Raw genomic sequence first — 15,935 nt, 5'->3', positions numbered from 1 at the left:
GACTTATGCAGAGTAGTGCTCATTTGACTCCTTTTTCAAAAGAACCAAAAAATCGTTGGCGTATCTAAAAACGCGTAACACCTTGTCTCTGGACAAAACAGAGTCAAGGTGTCAGTCAATCTGAGCCAGGAAGATAATACACAGCACAGGCGCTACACAAGAACCAATACAAATACTTTCCTTTTGTACAAACAACTTGTCTTCAAATGAAATAAACGTTGCCCCAAGATAAAATTCTAAGAGGGCTAAAAAACTCTTTACGGGAACTCCGGCATGGTTCATAAAAGACGCAGACCCATTGTTCTTTATGCACGACTGCACGCACCCGAGTGACTCCCTGTGTGGTACACAATAAAGGAGATCCTCGACATCGACAAAGAAAAAAAAAATGTCCTACAGAGCTGTCCTGAAGATACTCAAATATGTCACAGGAATTCTTGACAGCAAACGGGTCATCTAACAAAAGAGTGTTAAATTGTTTCAACAAGTAAAGACTCACCATTACCTGCCACTGTACTGTTTTCGCTGACAATGGTCCTAAAAGGCATATCTGATTTGTAAGTTTTCGCACTAAAGAATATATACAGCTTGTCTCTCTTGCACTCACTAATGCTCTTTGCCAGTCTTGTCAGTCCGTGCTCATTACACAAGGCACAGGTGTTGTTTTCTTTGTAAGGTCGCCCTTTTCCCACACCACGTAGGTGACGTCAGCCTCTAAGGGGGCCCCCAATGTTCTTATAGTTATTCCATCTCTCAATGGACACAACTCACAGTCACCGAGGTGACACTGCATTGTTGGTGATGAACATATGCACAGTTTCTTCAAGTCCTCGAAGGTGTAGATATCACCAATCAAGCTTTCTAAAGCAGATACGCAAAGCATGGTGTTCGCACAGTATAAACTAAGACAAACCTCTTGGTGTGGAGCAAGCAGAACCCAACTAGGCCGGAGGGAATAAAATTTTGACACCGCCATAGAAATGCCTGGAGTATTTTCTTTACATACAAGATATGCCTCCTGAACAGAGCGAGCCATAAATCTTCTGGTGATGGTGCCGTTTTTCACCCATCAACAATAACAGCCACAATGGCCTTTTTGTTCGGGCTTTGTCATGAACACCTATGTTCATCTCTTGTGTAATATTCCATAGCAGTTTCCACATATTTGGCACTTAAGCGAGATCTGTACTGTGGATCTGAAGCAGCCCACACACCGTGCTTCTCACGCCAGCTTCGTGACTTCTGAAGCATGTAACTTAATAGACTTGGTATCGCAACTTGGATTGTTGGTGTATCAAGATTTGCTGGCAATAGTGTCAACAATTGCAGGTGCTCTTTGTAAGATGTTGATGCTTGGTAGGCTTTTCCCAAGTTTACCAGCCATTCACTGCAGACACGACGATTCCTACTTGATGGCCCAGGACGGTCAGTTGTTCCAAGTATTGTGCTGACTCCGGCTTGAATTTTCCTTGAAATGGAACTTTCCATTTCTTTCCGTTTTCTCTCTGCATATGCTTTTCTTTGCTTTTCGAAAATACAACCAGAGAGCTTCATTGGTAAAATATTAGCAAAATCTGTCAACTTGTTCATCTCACTGACTGTCTTGTACTCCGGAATATAAGAGTCACCAGTATCCCAGAAATCTGAGTAAGATGAAACCATGCCCCAGTATTTCTTGAAGCAGTGCTGGCATACCTGGTCTCCCTCTTGAATTCAGTGCACATCCTGCCTTAAGACTTTCCGTAAAATAGATGCACCGATATCTTATACACGCCGGAAATTCCACTGCCGGGAAATTTTTTTGTTGTGCACTTTAAGATAGTCCGCACAAAAAATTTAGCCATGGCTATAACGCTTACCCATGGCCACCTTCACTGCGCATGACAACGATCGCACCAAGGTGAAGCACATTTTGGAAGCGTAACTGCTTTCTAGATGGTGTTTGGCTCACTGGCACAACCTCGCTCGCTGATGTGGTCTGCCTGGACGCATTTTGCTACGGACCGTGCAAGGAACACTTCTCCATACGTTTTTACGCCACTTAGGGATCCCGGTACATTCTGCGGGACCGATAGCGTTGATGTTGACGATTGGTTATCCATGTTCGAACGAGTGAGTGTGCCGAACAGATGGGATCCCACACTTCAGTTGGCTAATGTACTGTTTTACTTGAGAGGCACGGCCAAGGTGTGGTATGAAAACAACGAAGAGGAACTCACAAGCTGGGACCAAGGCAAAGAAAAGATGCGAGAAATGTTTGGCAAAACTGCGAGTCGCTAGATCGTGGCCAAAAAGGAATTGGCCTGCCGTGTACAATCTCCCATGGAATCCTATCCTGCACCTCCACCAATATGTTACGAGCTTACAGACTTTTGTACAAAATGCGTTTACAGAGGAAAATTCACAGGCAAGAGTCACAATGGCTGATTGGCACCCTCGCGCCCCTATCAGCTGCTTGAGCTCTTCCTCTTTCTTCACTTCATCTCCGTGACAGTATTAAAGAAAGCGCAGCGTTGAACCAAATAACATCTCCGCTCTTCTGTGAAGCGTATTCATAGAAGAGCGAGGCGGCAATTAAGAAAAAGTTTAGGCGTGTCAGTGTTAAGGCCATATAAGTAAAACACCGAGCGCTTTCTACGTTAGAAGGAATGAATCTGCAATTTTTGGCTGCCAGCGCAAAGAGGGCGAAAAACCTGGAGTTAGAGGTTTTCTTTACGCTGAAATCACACAAGGAAGACATGCCTTTCCGGGCTATAGTCGCGGAAAAAGGGAGCTGGCAGTTAGATGTTTCGCGTTTGCTGCAAAGGAACCTAGCACGCCTGAATATTTTTGACCCTTTCCAGATACTGAATTTGGATTCTGTGTGTGAGTACCTAAAAAATAACTCGATGAGCTTATGTAGCGCCTTCAGCATCGATGTGGAAAATTTATATTATTCCCTTCCGCATTGCCAGGTTATGAAATGCGTAAAAGCCTGCATTGTGTTTGACAATGATAAAGAATCTTTCATCGATGGTTGCGGCATTCTTTAGATTCATTTCTTGAACTTTTGCCGTTTTACCTGGAGAGTACCTTTGTGTCGTGGTGAGGGGATCTTTATGTACAAAAGTCCGGTGTCTGCATAGGGTCGTGCATGGCCCCTATTATTAGTGACATTGTTTTAGGCTACATTGACAGGCAGCTGGAGAATCACCTTAGTAAGTGCTGCAGTGCCGTTTTTCGTTATGTTGACAATTTTGTAATTTTTTCCCACAGTGACATTAACCATAAGGACATTGATCACATTTTCAAGTTGTTCAGTCAGCATGGTCTCACCTTCACTCACGAAGTCTGTAAGAATTACGAGCGACAGTTTCTTGATCTAAAGCTAACCTTTGGTAAAAATCATGTGTGTTGGAAATATGGCCCAAGATCAGTGTAGCCTATCTTAAACTACAATTCTCGCCATTCTAAGGTTGTGAATGGAGCGTTTGCAAAGACAATCTTAAATGCATCGCTCAGGAAATCCTGTGTGCATGTGTCGAATACTACTTTTCATAACTAGGTAAAACGCTTAGTAGATGCTAGGTATCCTGACAAGGTGATTTCGTGTGTGTGTGAGTTGATAGTTCGGAGCGTTAAGCTCGAGAAACACAGAGGAGCTCAAGCGAAATGTGATGAAAAAATAAGGGCAGTTTTTCTTTAATGACACAAATTGGCGCACAGGCTGAAAAGCGAAGGTTCAAGGTATGGCGTCGATGGTCTTTTTTCCGCAAAAGATAAGGTTGGTCGCATTTGCTCGATGGTTGATAATGCGCTGAAGAACAAACAAGCCAAAGGGAGATGCGCTGTGAATCATAAGAACAAGTACATTGCATGCGTAAAAAAAGCTGTGTATTTAACTTCATTATCGTGTGGTAGGGAGTACGAGGGACAAACGAAACGATGTGTGAGTGTTTGTTTAAGGGAACATAAGTTATCTCTTCAAGGGGTCGTGCGACTTCATCTACCGGAACATTGCAGGTCACGCGGTTGTCGTCCAACTTTTGAGAAAGCCACCATTATCTTCAAGCATCCTAACCATCGAAGAGAAATCGCTGAGGCATATCATATAAAGATTAGGGGTAGCAAGTGCATTAGTGAACCATCTGTCACACTGCATGAAAAATAAATAAGTTATTTAGGCCAATCTTGATTATTGCAATAAGTGTGACAATGCTACCTCGGTGTACCTTTAGTTATGCGCATGGCATGATGTAGGCTGCCAGTACCTATATATATACATTTCACCCGTTTTTTTCCAATAAACAACAGTTATGAGTCATCGCCGTCTTTTCTTCCTCTTTTGCTTTTTTCCTGTCCTGTGTTTTCCAATGTTGCACTGTAAATAAGTTCACGATGTACCTAAGATAGCGGCTGTACAAATGGGGCCAGCTGTCTATGAATACAAACCACTAAGAGCAGTCATGTTTTTCAGAGGCTCAAATGCCTTGCCGCAGAGCTTGCCATATACTTTGTACAGCTCTCCCGCGGACCGCGGCAGCCGATGGTAAACGGCACCACACCGTTACGGCAGACTTGTCGCTAGCGGGAGCGGGACTTTGCACATAGGCGTATAGCACGGGATACTCCATCTGCATGGTGCAGATACACAAATAGGCGGTAGAGATGCGAGCAGAGAAAATGCATCATGTAACCAACGCAATCAATATCCCATAGTTCTCTCAAGCAGACCGACTAAGTCCAGAAAATGTGTGGCTATAGCACTTAAGATACCCGCCATTAGCCACTGTCACTATTTGAGATTTCATAGATTCTCGCAGTGCATGATCAACTAGGCTACCCAATTTTATGTTTAGCTTCACTGCTTTTATAATACCTTATTTATTGAAAACATAAACAAGATGAATGAAAACGTGCATGCAGCCCGTCTTCGAAGAACACCTTTTGTCTCAAATAAATTCACTTGGAATGATCGTTTTCTTTACAAAACGATTCCCACTCACCAAAAAGACATCATTAGTGCCATCTAGCCAAACTTAGAAGAGAAAAAAGGCATTTTATTTCGTTTTTTTGGCGCAAGAAATGTCTCATTCGCACTAGTGACCTGACTCTGGAAACATTATCTTTGACATTTTTGTTCTAACAAAAATGATGCAACAAGTTTTTCATAATATAATTCTGTAGCCCTCTGAGAACATTTTGTAGGATTTTGAACAAAATTGAGAGTATATATTTTTTTATATTGCATTTTGAATTGAAGAACACTTTGATCTTTTGGATGATTTGAGCATAATAATTTATTACTTTAAAAATTAATATACAAATACAAATGCACACGTTGCTTGTTCACATAAAGTTCTATTCATACTGCAAATAAGAACTACCCAAAGTGTACGCAGAGGTAGCCGCAGTTTCCCAAAATCGACTCACTTTAAGAATGCAGCGTTTTAGGGCAATTTTTAAAAATAGTTTCCTCAAAACTTAATAAAACAATGAGAACTACTTCCTCTTTACTTCTATTTCTGTAAAAAAAATTATATTTGTGGTATATAGTAGCACCAGTTTCTGTAGGCATGGTCGCGAACTTCAAAAAATACGCTCTTTGTAAAATGGTCACTGTCAACCGGCAACGCTTGTCGAATTTTCTTCAGTTGAAAAAAAAAATTGATTTGAATATGAGTTGCAATTTCACGCTATTCAGTCTTTTGGGCATAACATGCAAAATTATCAGAAAAATCGGAGACATCAAGGATACCATGTTTTCCAATCTTTCACGTAATTGACTACTGGCCAGGACTGGGATGGGGGTTTAATGTGCTCAACAAAGCATGCAAAAAGATAGTTGAATGTGCAAAGAACATCATGTAAAAAAATAAACTTTCCGGCAAAACTTGTTACGTCGAAATGACGGGAACGTGCATCAACAGAAGGCTGCCGGAGCACAGACAGAATGTTGGCCTCTTGCCAGCTCCGGCGCATCAGGCAACAGCGAGCACCCGTGCAGTCCTTCGTTTAAAAAAAAAAAATGACATTGAGCTTTCAGGTCAAGCAAGTATACAAAAAGGCAAGTCGTCGAAGCCTAAATTATTGAAAGGGCTTTCAAGGGTGCTTGTGTTAGCACTTTGTTGGTAGCGCTTAGCCACATGGAAATTAAGCTAATAAACAATGCTGGATGGGGTCGGTATTTAGAGCATCTTGCATGACATGGTCACTCTATGTATTTCTTGTTCATTACCATTTAAGCAGTTGCTGTAGTTTGTGCTGATGTATTGGGCATATATGGGTTAATGTGCTCAACAAAGCATGCAAAAAGATAGTTGAATGTGCAAAGAACATCATGTAAAAGAATAAACTTTCCGCCAAAACCTGTTGCGTCGAAATGAGGGGAACGTGCATCAACAGATGGCTGCCGGAGCACAGACAGAATGTTGGCCTCTTGCCAGCTCCGGGGCATCAGGCAACAGCGAGCACCCGTGCAGTCCTTCGTTTAAAAAAAAAAAACGACATTGAGCTTTCAGGTCAAGCATGTGTACAAAAAGGCAAGTCGTCGAAGCCTAAATTATTGAAAGGGCTTTCAAGGGTGCATGTGTTAGCACTTTGTTGGTAGCGCTTAGCCACATGGAAATTAAGCTAATAAACAATGCTGGATGGGGTCGGTATTTAGAGCATCTTGCATGACATGGTCACTCTGTATTTCTTGTTCATTACCATTTGAGCAGTTGCTGTAGTTTGTGCTGATGTATTTCGTATATCTTTCCTCGCTGTATGCAGTTAGTTTTGCAAGTTTTCACTAGAAAAGTGGTTCACTGGGCATATTTGTACATTTGAACCTGCAAATCGTAGTGCGGAACACTTATTCTGCCTGTCATGGAATCTTTCTACAAGTTGGAAACTGACCAAAGTGAAGCACTTATCTGAAGGTTGCAGGTTTCGTTTCTGCTGTCGGTAGGTTATAGGTTCGATACTTGTCTCGTGATTACTACAAAAGACATCCCCTACAATTTCCTTGGCATTGTTCATTAGTTCTGCTATATATTTTAATGTGCATAGTCAGTTGCACAATATTATCAATTTCAACTCATCAAATCACAACTAGGTATTTCTTCAAAAACTGATATTCGTAGTTGCATGCGTTGTGTAGTCAAAGCATCGGTGACCGTTTTTTTTTTCGGAGGCAGGCAAAATATTGTGTGCCAAATGTTCTTGCTTCTGAATGCAGGAGGCTAACATGAGGGCATCCTATTCTCGGGATTCACTGGAGCCAGGCAGATACTGCGCGCTGGTGAGTGGGCACCTGTTATTTTCATTGCAAACATCTGAAGAGCGTTGTTTTTCAATGTACAGACAATTTGTTGCATTGTGCTCATCTCAGGTGGTTTTTCCTGTCCCTGAACATTCAATGTGCAAATGAAAAAAAAAAAAAATCTTTCTGTGTCGAAGAGATGCCAATATGTGTCTAGCAAGTCTCTAATGATCTGTATGCTGTGGTCTAGTTCTGTTCATTCAAAGCATTCAAGATGCTTTATTGGTGTTTCTAATTGTTAGAAACAATGCGTCGAAACTGGTGGCTTCTTGTGCATTCACCTAAGACTGCTTGAAGGCGAATGCCATCCAATGCTGTGGCTTTACGTTGCAGTTTATACAAATGTGCTACATTCATAAAATAACTCTTGCTAATTAGTTGTGAGCTCTAATTAGCTCACAACCCACTAAATTTGCCTTGATTACCATTAAGTGCAGTCGAACTTACCTATAATGGTACCGTTTTTAACTATATATCGACAATAATGAAAAGCTGTGTCACCATGAACATTTGTATGTTCTATATGATGAAATAACCCGTTTACAGCGATGTGCCCATGCCACATTATTGGTTATTGCAATAAATTCTGGCTGCTGGCTGTCCGTGCCAAAAGGTAACAGAATGTGAAATCCTTCAAAAGGAGGAAGAGAACGAGAAATTCAGGCTGCTCTACCCTCACCCACAACCCCCACGTATTCCAGCACCTTTTCGGATTTATGGTATGCTTCGCCACATAGCGTCCTGGTATTGCAGCAAAGCTGTCTTTTAACTTGATAGATTGCATTGTTAGTATTTGCAAATATCCGCCAAAGGCGGCTATCCGGTTAAACCGGAGAAAAGTGAATTTGGCCTTGAAAGCTGGTTATCTGGATTAAAGAAACGAGAATTCTGCTGATCCGGTTCGAATAAACGTACAACCTGTTATTCAAATATTCGAGAACGAGTATTCAGTCTCGATAAAAGCTTATTCGAAATTTAAGTGCAATTCTATGTGCACCGTCACAACATGCGGAGCTCGGTATTTCATTACTGACGTAATGACTAATGGCCCATGCAGAGGCTTCCCGTTTGTCAACTGTGAATGCACTTTCGCACCCTGCGGACACTCATAACTAATGAAATGTTTCTGAATTGTAATCACTAGCTACCTTTAAAGAGGCATTATAACTAGTGACTCACGTAATGTCGCCACACTTCAGTGCCATGAATGCGCTCGAGTAACTTGCCGTTGTGTACATCAAAGAAAATTTCCTTGAAGGCGTAATGAAACGATCGCTATAGCACAGCGTCAAGTTAAGTATCACTGGTGACTCACCGGACGTCACCACTGATCAGTGCCATGAAAGCACTTGCGCAACCTGCTTACATGCATGCCGAATGCAATGGTTTTGAAGGGATAATAAGTCGATCGCTAGTTATATTTCAGGTGATGTTTCCACTAGTGACTCGCCTGAAGACACCACTGTTGACAATTATGCATGTACTCCCGCAATCTGCTGACATATTTATCGAACGAAACAGCTTTGAAGGGTTAATGAATTGACTAGCATGGCGTCATACGACGCTATCACTTGTGATTCACGTGTCGTCACTACACTTTCTTCACTGCTGTAAAGGCACTTGTGCATCCTGCCGACATGCATATCAAACGAAACGTCTTTCCAGGTATAATAAATCGATCACTAGAAAAGTGTCAAGTGCGGTTGTCACTAGTGACTCGAATGACGTCACGACTCTTCACAATAATGAATTAACTGCCGCAACCTGCCGATATGCATTTCAAATAAAAGTTATTTCAAGGGGTAATATACCAAACACTAGCACAGCGTCAAGGGAGGCTATCACTAGTGACTCACGTGACATCACCACGTTTCACTGTCATGAATGCGCTCACGCAGCCTGCCAACATGCATATCAAACGAAAGTTATTTTATGGGGTAACAGATCGATCATTAGCAGCAGTAACGATGACCTCATCACTAGTGACTCCCGTGCCATCACCATGCTTCAATTTCATGAATGCACTCACGCAACCTGCCGACATGCTTATCAAACGAAAGCTATTTCATAGAGTAACAGACCGATCATTAGAAGTAATAAAGGTGACCTTATCACTAGTGACTCATGCAGCCTGCCGACATGCATATCAAACAAAAGGTACTTTAAGTAGATCGATCACTAGCATAGTGTCAAGTGAGGCTATCACTAGTGCCCCATGTGGTGTCACCACCCTTAAATGTTATGAATGCGCTCATGCAACTTCCGACATGCATATCAAACAAAAGGTATTTTAAGGGGTAATAGATCGATCACTAGCATAGCGTCAAGTGAGGACATCACTAGTGACCCGTGTGGCGTCACCAAGCTTCACTGTCATGATTGCACTTTTGCAACCTGCCGACATGTGTATCAAACGAGAGGTGTTTCAAGGGGTAATAGACCGATCACTAGTATAGCGTCAAGTGAGGCTATCACTAGTGACTCATGTGGAATCGCCACGCTTCACTGCCATAATCGCACTCATGCAACCCAGAATCATGTATATCAAAGGAAAGTTATTTCAATGGGTAATAGATCGATCAGTGGCAGCATTTCAATTGACCTTATCATTAGTGACTCACGTGTGTCACCACTCTTCACAATCATGAATGAACTCCCGCATCCTGCCGACATGCATAACAAATGGAATGTAATTCAAGGGGTTATACACTGATCACTAGCATAGCATCCTGGGAGGCTGTCACTAGTGACTCAGGTAACGTCACCTTGCTTCGCTGTCATTAATGCACTCACGCAGCCTGCCCAGATGCATATCAAACGAAAGCTATTTGAAGGGGTAACAGACCAACCACTAGCCCAGTGTCTAGTGAGGTAATCACTATAGTGGCTCATGTGACATCATCATACTTCACTGGCCCCGCCGTAGTGGTCTAGTGGCTAAGGTACTCTGCTGCTGACCCGAAGGTCGGGAGATCGAATCCCAGCTGCGGCGGCTGCATTTCCGATGGAGGCGGAAATGTTGTAGGCCCGTGGGCTCAGATTTGGGTGCACGTTAAAGAATCCCAGGTGGTTGAAATTTCTAGAGCCTTTCAATACGGCGTCTCTCATAATCATATGGTGGTTTTGGGACGTTAAATCCCACGTATCAATCAAGCATACTTAACTGTCATGAATGAACTTCCGCAACCTGCCGACATGCATACCAAACCAGAGGTATTTCAAGGAGTAATAGACCGATCACTAGCATAGTGTCTAGTGAGGTATTGACTAGTGACTCACATGGCATCACCACGCTTCATTGTTATGAATGCACTCACGCAACCTGCAAATGTGCATACGAAACGAGAGGTATTTCAAGGTTTAACAAACCGGCCACTTGTAGCAATTCAGGGGATCGTATCACTAGTGACTCACGTGCATCATCTTTCCCCACAAATATGAATGAACTCCCGCAACATGCTGACCTGTATATAAAACTAATGGTATTTCAATAGGTAAGAACCCGATCACCACTAGTACAACTTTAGGTAACGTTGTCACTAGTGACTAACGTGATGTGACCAGTCTTCACAATCATGATGTACTCATGTGACCTGCCAACAACGATATCAAACGAAAGGTAATATGATGTTATTACTTTGCCAAGAACAATAACCTGATAACTCATACAAGGTGATGTTGCCAGAAGTGACTCACGTGTGTGTGATGTTACAAAAAATGTTCGCCGCGGTGGTGTAGTGGATACGTTGCTCGGCTGCTGACCCAAAGGTCAAAGGTTCAATGCCGGCCGCGGAGAATCACATTTCGATGGAGCCGAAATGGTAGAGGCGCGTGTACTGTGTGATGTCAGTGGAAGTTAAGGAACACGTGATGGTCAAAATTTCTGGAGTCCTCAACTACAGCGTCTCTCGTTATCCTATCCTGCTTTTAAAACCAACTACTATTATTATGTCACCAAAACTTCTATCTAAGCATCCCTTCTCGCAGCCAGCCGACATAAGCTGCGAATCTCAAATTAGAAGTCCTTTAGCCATGAACTACTCAAAAGGCCCCGCTGTGCCATGTCCGCACTTCGCATGAGGTTGAAGATGGGTGATACTTGTTCTACTTACCTATTTGTATTTCTGATGGTACTCCTCTTAATTCTGTTATAGTTTACTAGTGCTGGTTCAGAGTATGCCAAATACGAAAATGTCATACCATCGTGGCGGCACGTTGTGGGTTAAACATTTTACTTGCTCAAGTAAATAAGTGAATATTGTAACGTCAAGAGATTAGCAAATTCGCTAATAGAGGTCTTGCAAGCAGAAGAAACCTGTGTGGCAACTAACACAGCACGGTCTCACCATACTTATGCCACCTGTTAAGCAGCACTGCTCCAATATGAACTCTGCGACGCACAGCGCTTAGTATTGAATTGAATTGTTTAGTCACAACAACAAAGTTGTGAGGATGACCAGGCAAAAAATCTGCATTGAGCAGTTTGAGGGGAACCTGGCCACCTCATACACTGGGCAGCTTCACAGCGGTCACACAAAAACATGGTATACATCATGAATGAACTAACCTAAAAAACACAAAAACAGTAAACATCCATGGTCGGAATAAATAAACAAGGTCATTATAGCAACATTTGGAAAAAAGGGGAAAAAAATAAGCGAAGTGCTAAAGACAGAGAAAAGGTCAAACAAATAAGCCCTTAGCAGCACAAGTAATCACATAAATACGTCGCGCAGCTTTTTTAGCGACAGAGTTGATACACTGAGACCATTTTCTTTGTGTAGTTGATTTAGCACAGTAGGTAAACAGGATTGTAGCATTTGGTCACCATATGTAGTTCTGTTTTTGTTAACAATCCGAGGCTCGGAATGACGAAACTTATAAAAAGAATTATGTTACTGCAAGGATGCCAATTTTGTTAAAGCGTTATCATTCTTAATTTTTTCCATTCTATACATGCGACATAGCCTATATGTGTACAAAGATTCAATTCTTATTGTTCTAAGCTTTGTAAACAAAGCAGCAGTATGCCAAAGATATGGCACCCTGCAGACAAGGCGTATTGCTTTTTTTTGTAATACCACCAGCTTGGGAATGTTTTCAGCTGAAGTCATCCCCCAGACTAGAACTCCGTATTGAACTAGGGAAAGAAACATTGAATTATATAACATCATATTAATGCATGTAAGAAGATAGTTACAATGGCGACGCGTAGTACCTATTGCTCTAGATAATTTACTGACTAAGTGATTCACTTGGCAATCCCACGACATAGTTGCAGAGAAATATACGCCAAGCGATTTGAAAGACGGTAGTATTTCTATTTCAGTATTATTTAATTTAATGGGGGTTAGTTGAAATTGTTTGTTACGTAGATGAAACAACACTGCCTTTGTTTTTTCTACATTAATCTTAAGATAATTACTTGTAGCCCACTTTTGTATACTTGCAAGCGTCTTATTGGTTTGATTTGACATTTCAGCACCTAAGTCACCGTCAAAAAACAGACTTGTGTCGTCTGCGTAAATTACGCACTTAACAGAGGAATCAGCATTGACAATGTCATTGATGTACAATAAGAAGAGTTACGGACCCAATATGCTCCCCTGTGGGACGCCGGTTCTTACAGATTTCAACTCCAATTGATCCCCGGCTATAGCTACGAACTGGGTTCTGTGCTGAAGGTAGGACGTAATAAGAGAGTGAGCTGCGCCGCGAATACCGTAGCGATCAAGTTTCTTAAGCAAAACATCATGACTGATAAGGTCAAAGGCCTTGGAAAAATCGAGAAAAATTCCAAGCACCATTTTCTTTTCCTCAAATTTTTGCAATATAAACTCCTTTTGGGTCATTAGGGCTAATTCAGTTGACCTGTTTTTACGAAAACCGAACTGTGCAGGAATTATGATACCAAAGTGGTCAGTAAACGAAGAAAACTGCACTAAAATCACCTTCTCTAAACCTTTCGAAAAAACAGGCAACACTGATACAGGGCGGTAATTTGAAGGATCATTCTTGTCGCCTTTTTTTAATGTTACTGTCACTTTTGCCGTCTGCATGCTACGAGGGAAAACGCCTGTTGACAAACATAGATTAAAAATGTACTCTAAGCAAGATGCAATTATGTCTATGACGAATTTTACCGGCGCTGTTTGAATACCAAATGCATCTGTGGCCCTGCTGTTACTTAATGACAAGAATGAAGAAATAACTTCTTGTGTTGTAACACCTCTTAGGAATAATGACTGCTTATTAAGTGGGTTCATGTACGAAAGGTCAATACCGTCACATGCCAGACCAAGGGACAAAAAAATCGTTAAAAGCATTAGCAAGATCAACCCCTTTTAGTTCATTGCCGTCTTTTAGGACCGTGGTAGTTTTTTCAAGCGCAGTTCCAGTTATTGAAGCAAGTGTCCTCCAACTTCATCAGGGCGTCCTGCAGATGAACTGAAGAGATTAAAGTAATAGTGCTTCTTAGCAACCCTTAACTGTTTTGTAACGTAGTTCCTGTATTCTTTAAATGCTTTTAATGCTTCCGGCGATTCAGTTTCCATAAATGAGCAGTACAACCTGTCTCTCTTATTTATAAGCTTAAGCAGGTGCTTATCTATCCACGGTTTGCGACATTTCTTTGTCTGCTTTAAAGTTTTCACCGGGAAACATGCGTAGTATATTTCCATAAATAATTGCATAAACTTGTCGTAAGCCGCATCTGCATTTTTTTCTCTATACACATCATCCCATTTGGTACTGGCAAGACGTTCTCGGAATACAGACAGGGGGTTAGTGTTTACGAGCCGATAAGAGAACGCTTGATGTACTTGTTTTTGTTGTTCAACTGCGCTAGCAATGAATATAAACACAGGTAAGTGGTCACTTATTGCGTATACTAAAACACCAAGTTTCACAGAAGACACATCAAAGTTAGTTAAGAACAAATCTAATGCAGTTTCACATGTTGGCGTAACTCGTGTAGGCGATGTTATAACATTTTGACAGAGATGTATATTTAGAAGAGATTCTAGCTCTAATTTCATCTTATTCTCGGTAATCATATTTATGTTTAGGTCACCTTCAATAACTATTTGGTAATTGTTTTTGTCAACAAATTCTAACAGAGAATCTAAATACGACAAGAACAGCAAATAATTTGCCGATGGAGGCCGGTAGCAAACACAAAAAATTATATTGCTACATTTAACTACGACAGCGTCATAGTGCTGATTAGTATGACAGAATTCAGAAAGAAGCTCAGAGGTAAATGGCATCTTCACTGGCCCACTAAGCGTACACACAGTGCAAAGAGTACCAAAACGCCAAAGCACTTGACACCAAAACAAGTATCAACACGGCAGTAACGGGGGTGGCGGTGGCAAAAAATATAGGACAAGTCTTTAGTCAGGAATGAACCTGAGTTTACCAACCTGCAAAGGGTAGAATATAGATGTAAGGGGGGCGTCCTTCCACCACCGCCGTCACCGCCCGTGTGAGCTGGGTAAGCTTGACCGTCACGAGCGCAGCCAGCACAGCCAAGATGAATAAATGTTCGTGACGTCAGTGCGGGCAAGAATCCTTGAAGACGGCGCAGCGCTTCGTGGTGAGTCCAGCTGCAAAGGGTAGAATGTAGATGTAAGGGGGGCGTCCTTCCACCGCCGTCACCGCCCGTGTCTAACTAGGGCTCCAACTAGGGCTCCAATATATAACTAGGGCTGCAACGTTTCAGAGAAATCGGTAAAGATCGAGGAACACAAACAACTAAAGTTATTCACAACTTGAATTCATCCGAGAAACACTGCTTTTGACTGCCCATTTAAATTGTTTCACTCGTTATGGAAAGGACATGTAAGTGGCCATTAGTACATCGACTGGTTTTGTTGATATAAACCTTATTTCACGCACCAGTTTCGCCATGCACTCTACCATGCATCAATTTTACAGTATCAGGCAGGGACGGACTTTTGCACATCATGTTTCAACACAATGGTCTGGTGGCATGCATTCACTATATGCAGTATTGATCAACTTCGTAGGAAATATGTACATGAGGTCAGTTCGATAGCCATTGCTATAATAAAGTCTTCAGCGAAAGCCCGCCCTGTTTCTTTCGCCATAGGTGAGTTGATGGAATTCCACTGATGTCTGGCACAGGTGGTCGAAATTTCCGGAACCCTCCATTATGACGTCTCTCATAATCATATGGTGGTTTTGGGACGTTAAACCCCACATATCAATCAATCAGTGATGTCTAGCAGTGTTTTCAACCTTTTACAAAGACGAACTTCCTGGTCACAGGACTTACATAACCTTGGAAGTAGTTCAGCGGCTTATTGCAACATATGTTTACCAATTTATACAAACTGCTCTTAATTCGGAAGGTTAGAAGGGCCTCGGGTGCCTTAGTTGTGTTATGTTCTTATTCCAAGCTGAGAGTTATCAATCGAAATGAGCACGCTTCTCAGTGACAGCGACAAGGTAAAATATGTTATCACAACTTGTTGCTCTACTAGACAGTACATAACTTTAAAAGAAAGCTGGTCGCATAAACACCGCGCTCTCTTGTAGTGCTCCTTCTTTTTGCAACTTTTTCTTGAAGCTCGTAAAGTGGGCTTGCATGTAGTACATTAACCATTGAGGCGGTAACTTGCACAAA

At 41.9% G+C, this 15,935-nt stretch overlaps 1 protein-coding gene across 10 annotated transcripts in view; it reads left to right on the top strand.

Moving 5' to 3' along the window:
- LOC119163037 (uncharacterized) overlaps positions 1–15,935 on the top strand; it is a 214,165-nt gene that overhangs the window by 29,767 nt on the left and 168,463 nt on the right. For all 10 annotated transcript variants that reach the window (XM_037414931.2, XM_037414927.2, XM_037414925.2 and 7 more), the window contains one exon: positions 7,202–7,264. In XM_037414931.2, coding sequence (XP_037270828.2) covers positions 7,202–7,264 — 63 coding nt within the window. The remainder of the gene's footprint in view (positions 1–7,201; positions 7,265–15,935) is intronic.

This window comes from Rhipicephalus microplus, chromosome 9, assembly GCF_043290135.1.
Source record: "Rhipicephalus microplus isolate Deutch F79 chromosome 9, USDA_Rmic, whole genome shotgun sequence".
In the NCBI taxonomy this organism is placed as follows: Eukaryota; Metazoa; Arthropoda; class Arachnida; order Ixodida; family Ixodidae; genus Rhipicephalus; species Rhipicephalus microplus.
Note: the sequence above shows the minus strand (reverse complement) of the source record. Positions and strands in the feature narration are given on the sequence as shown.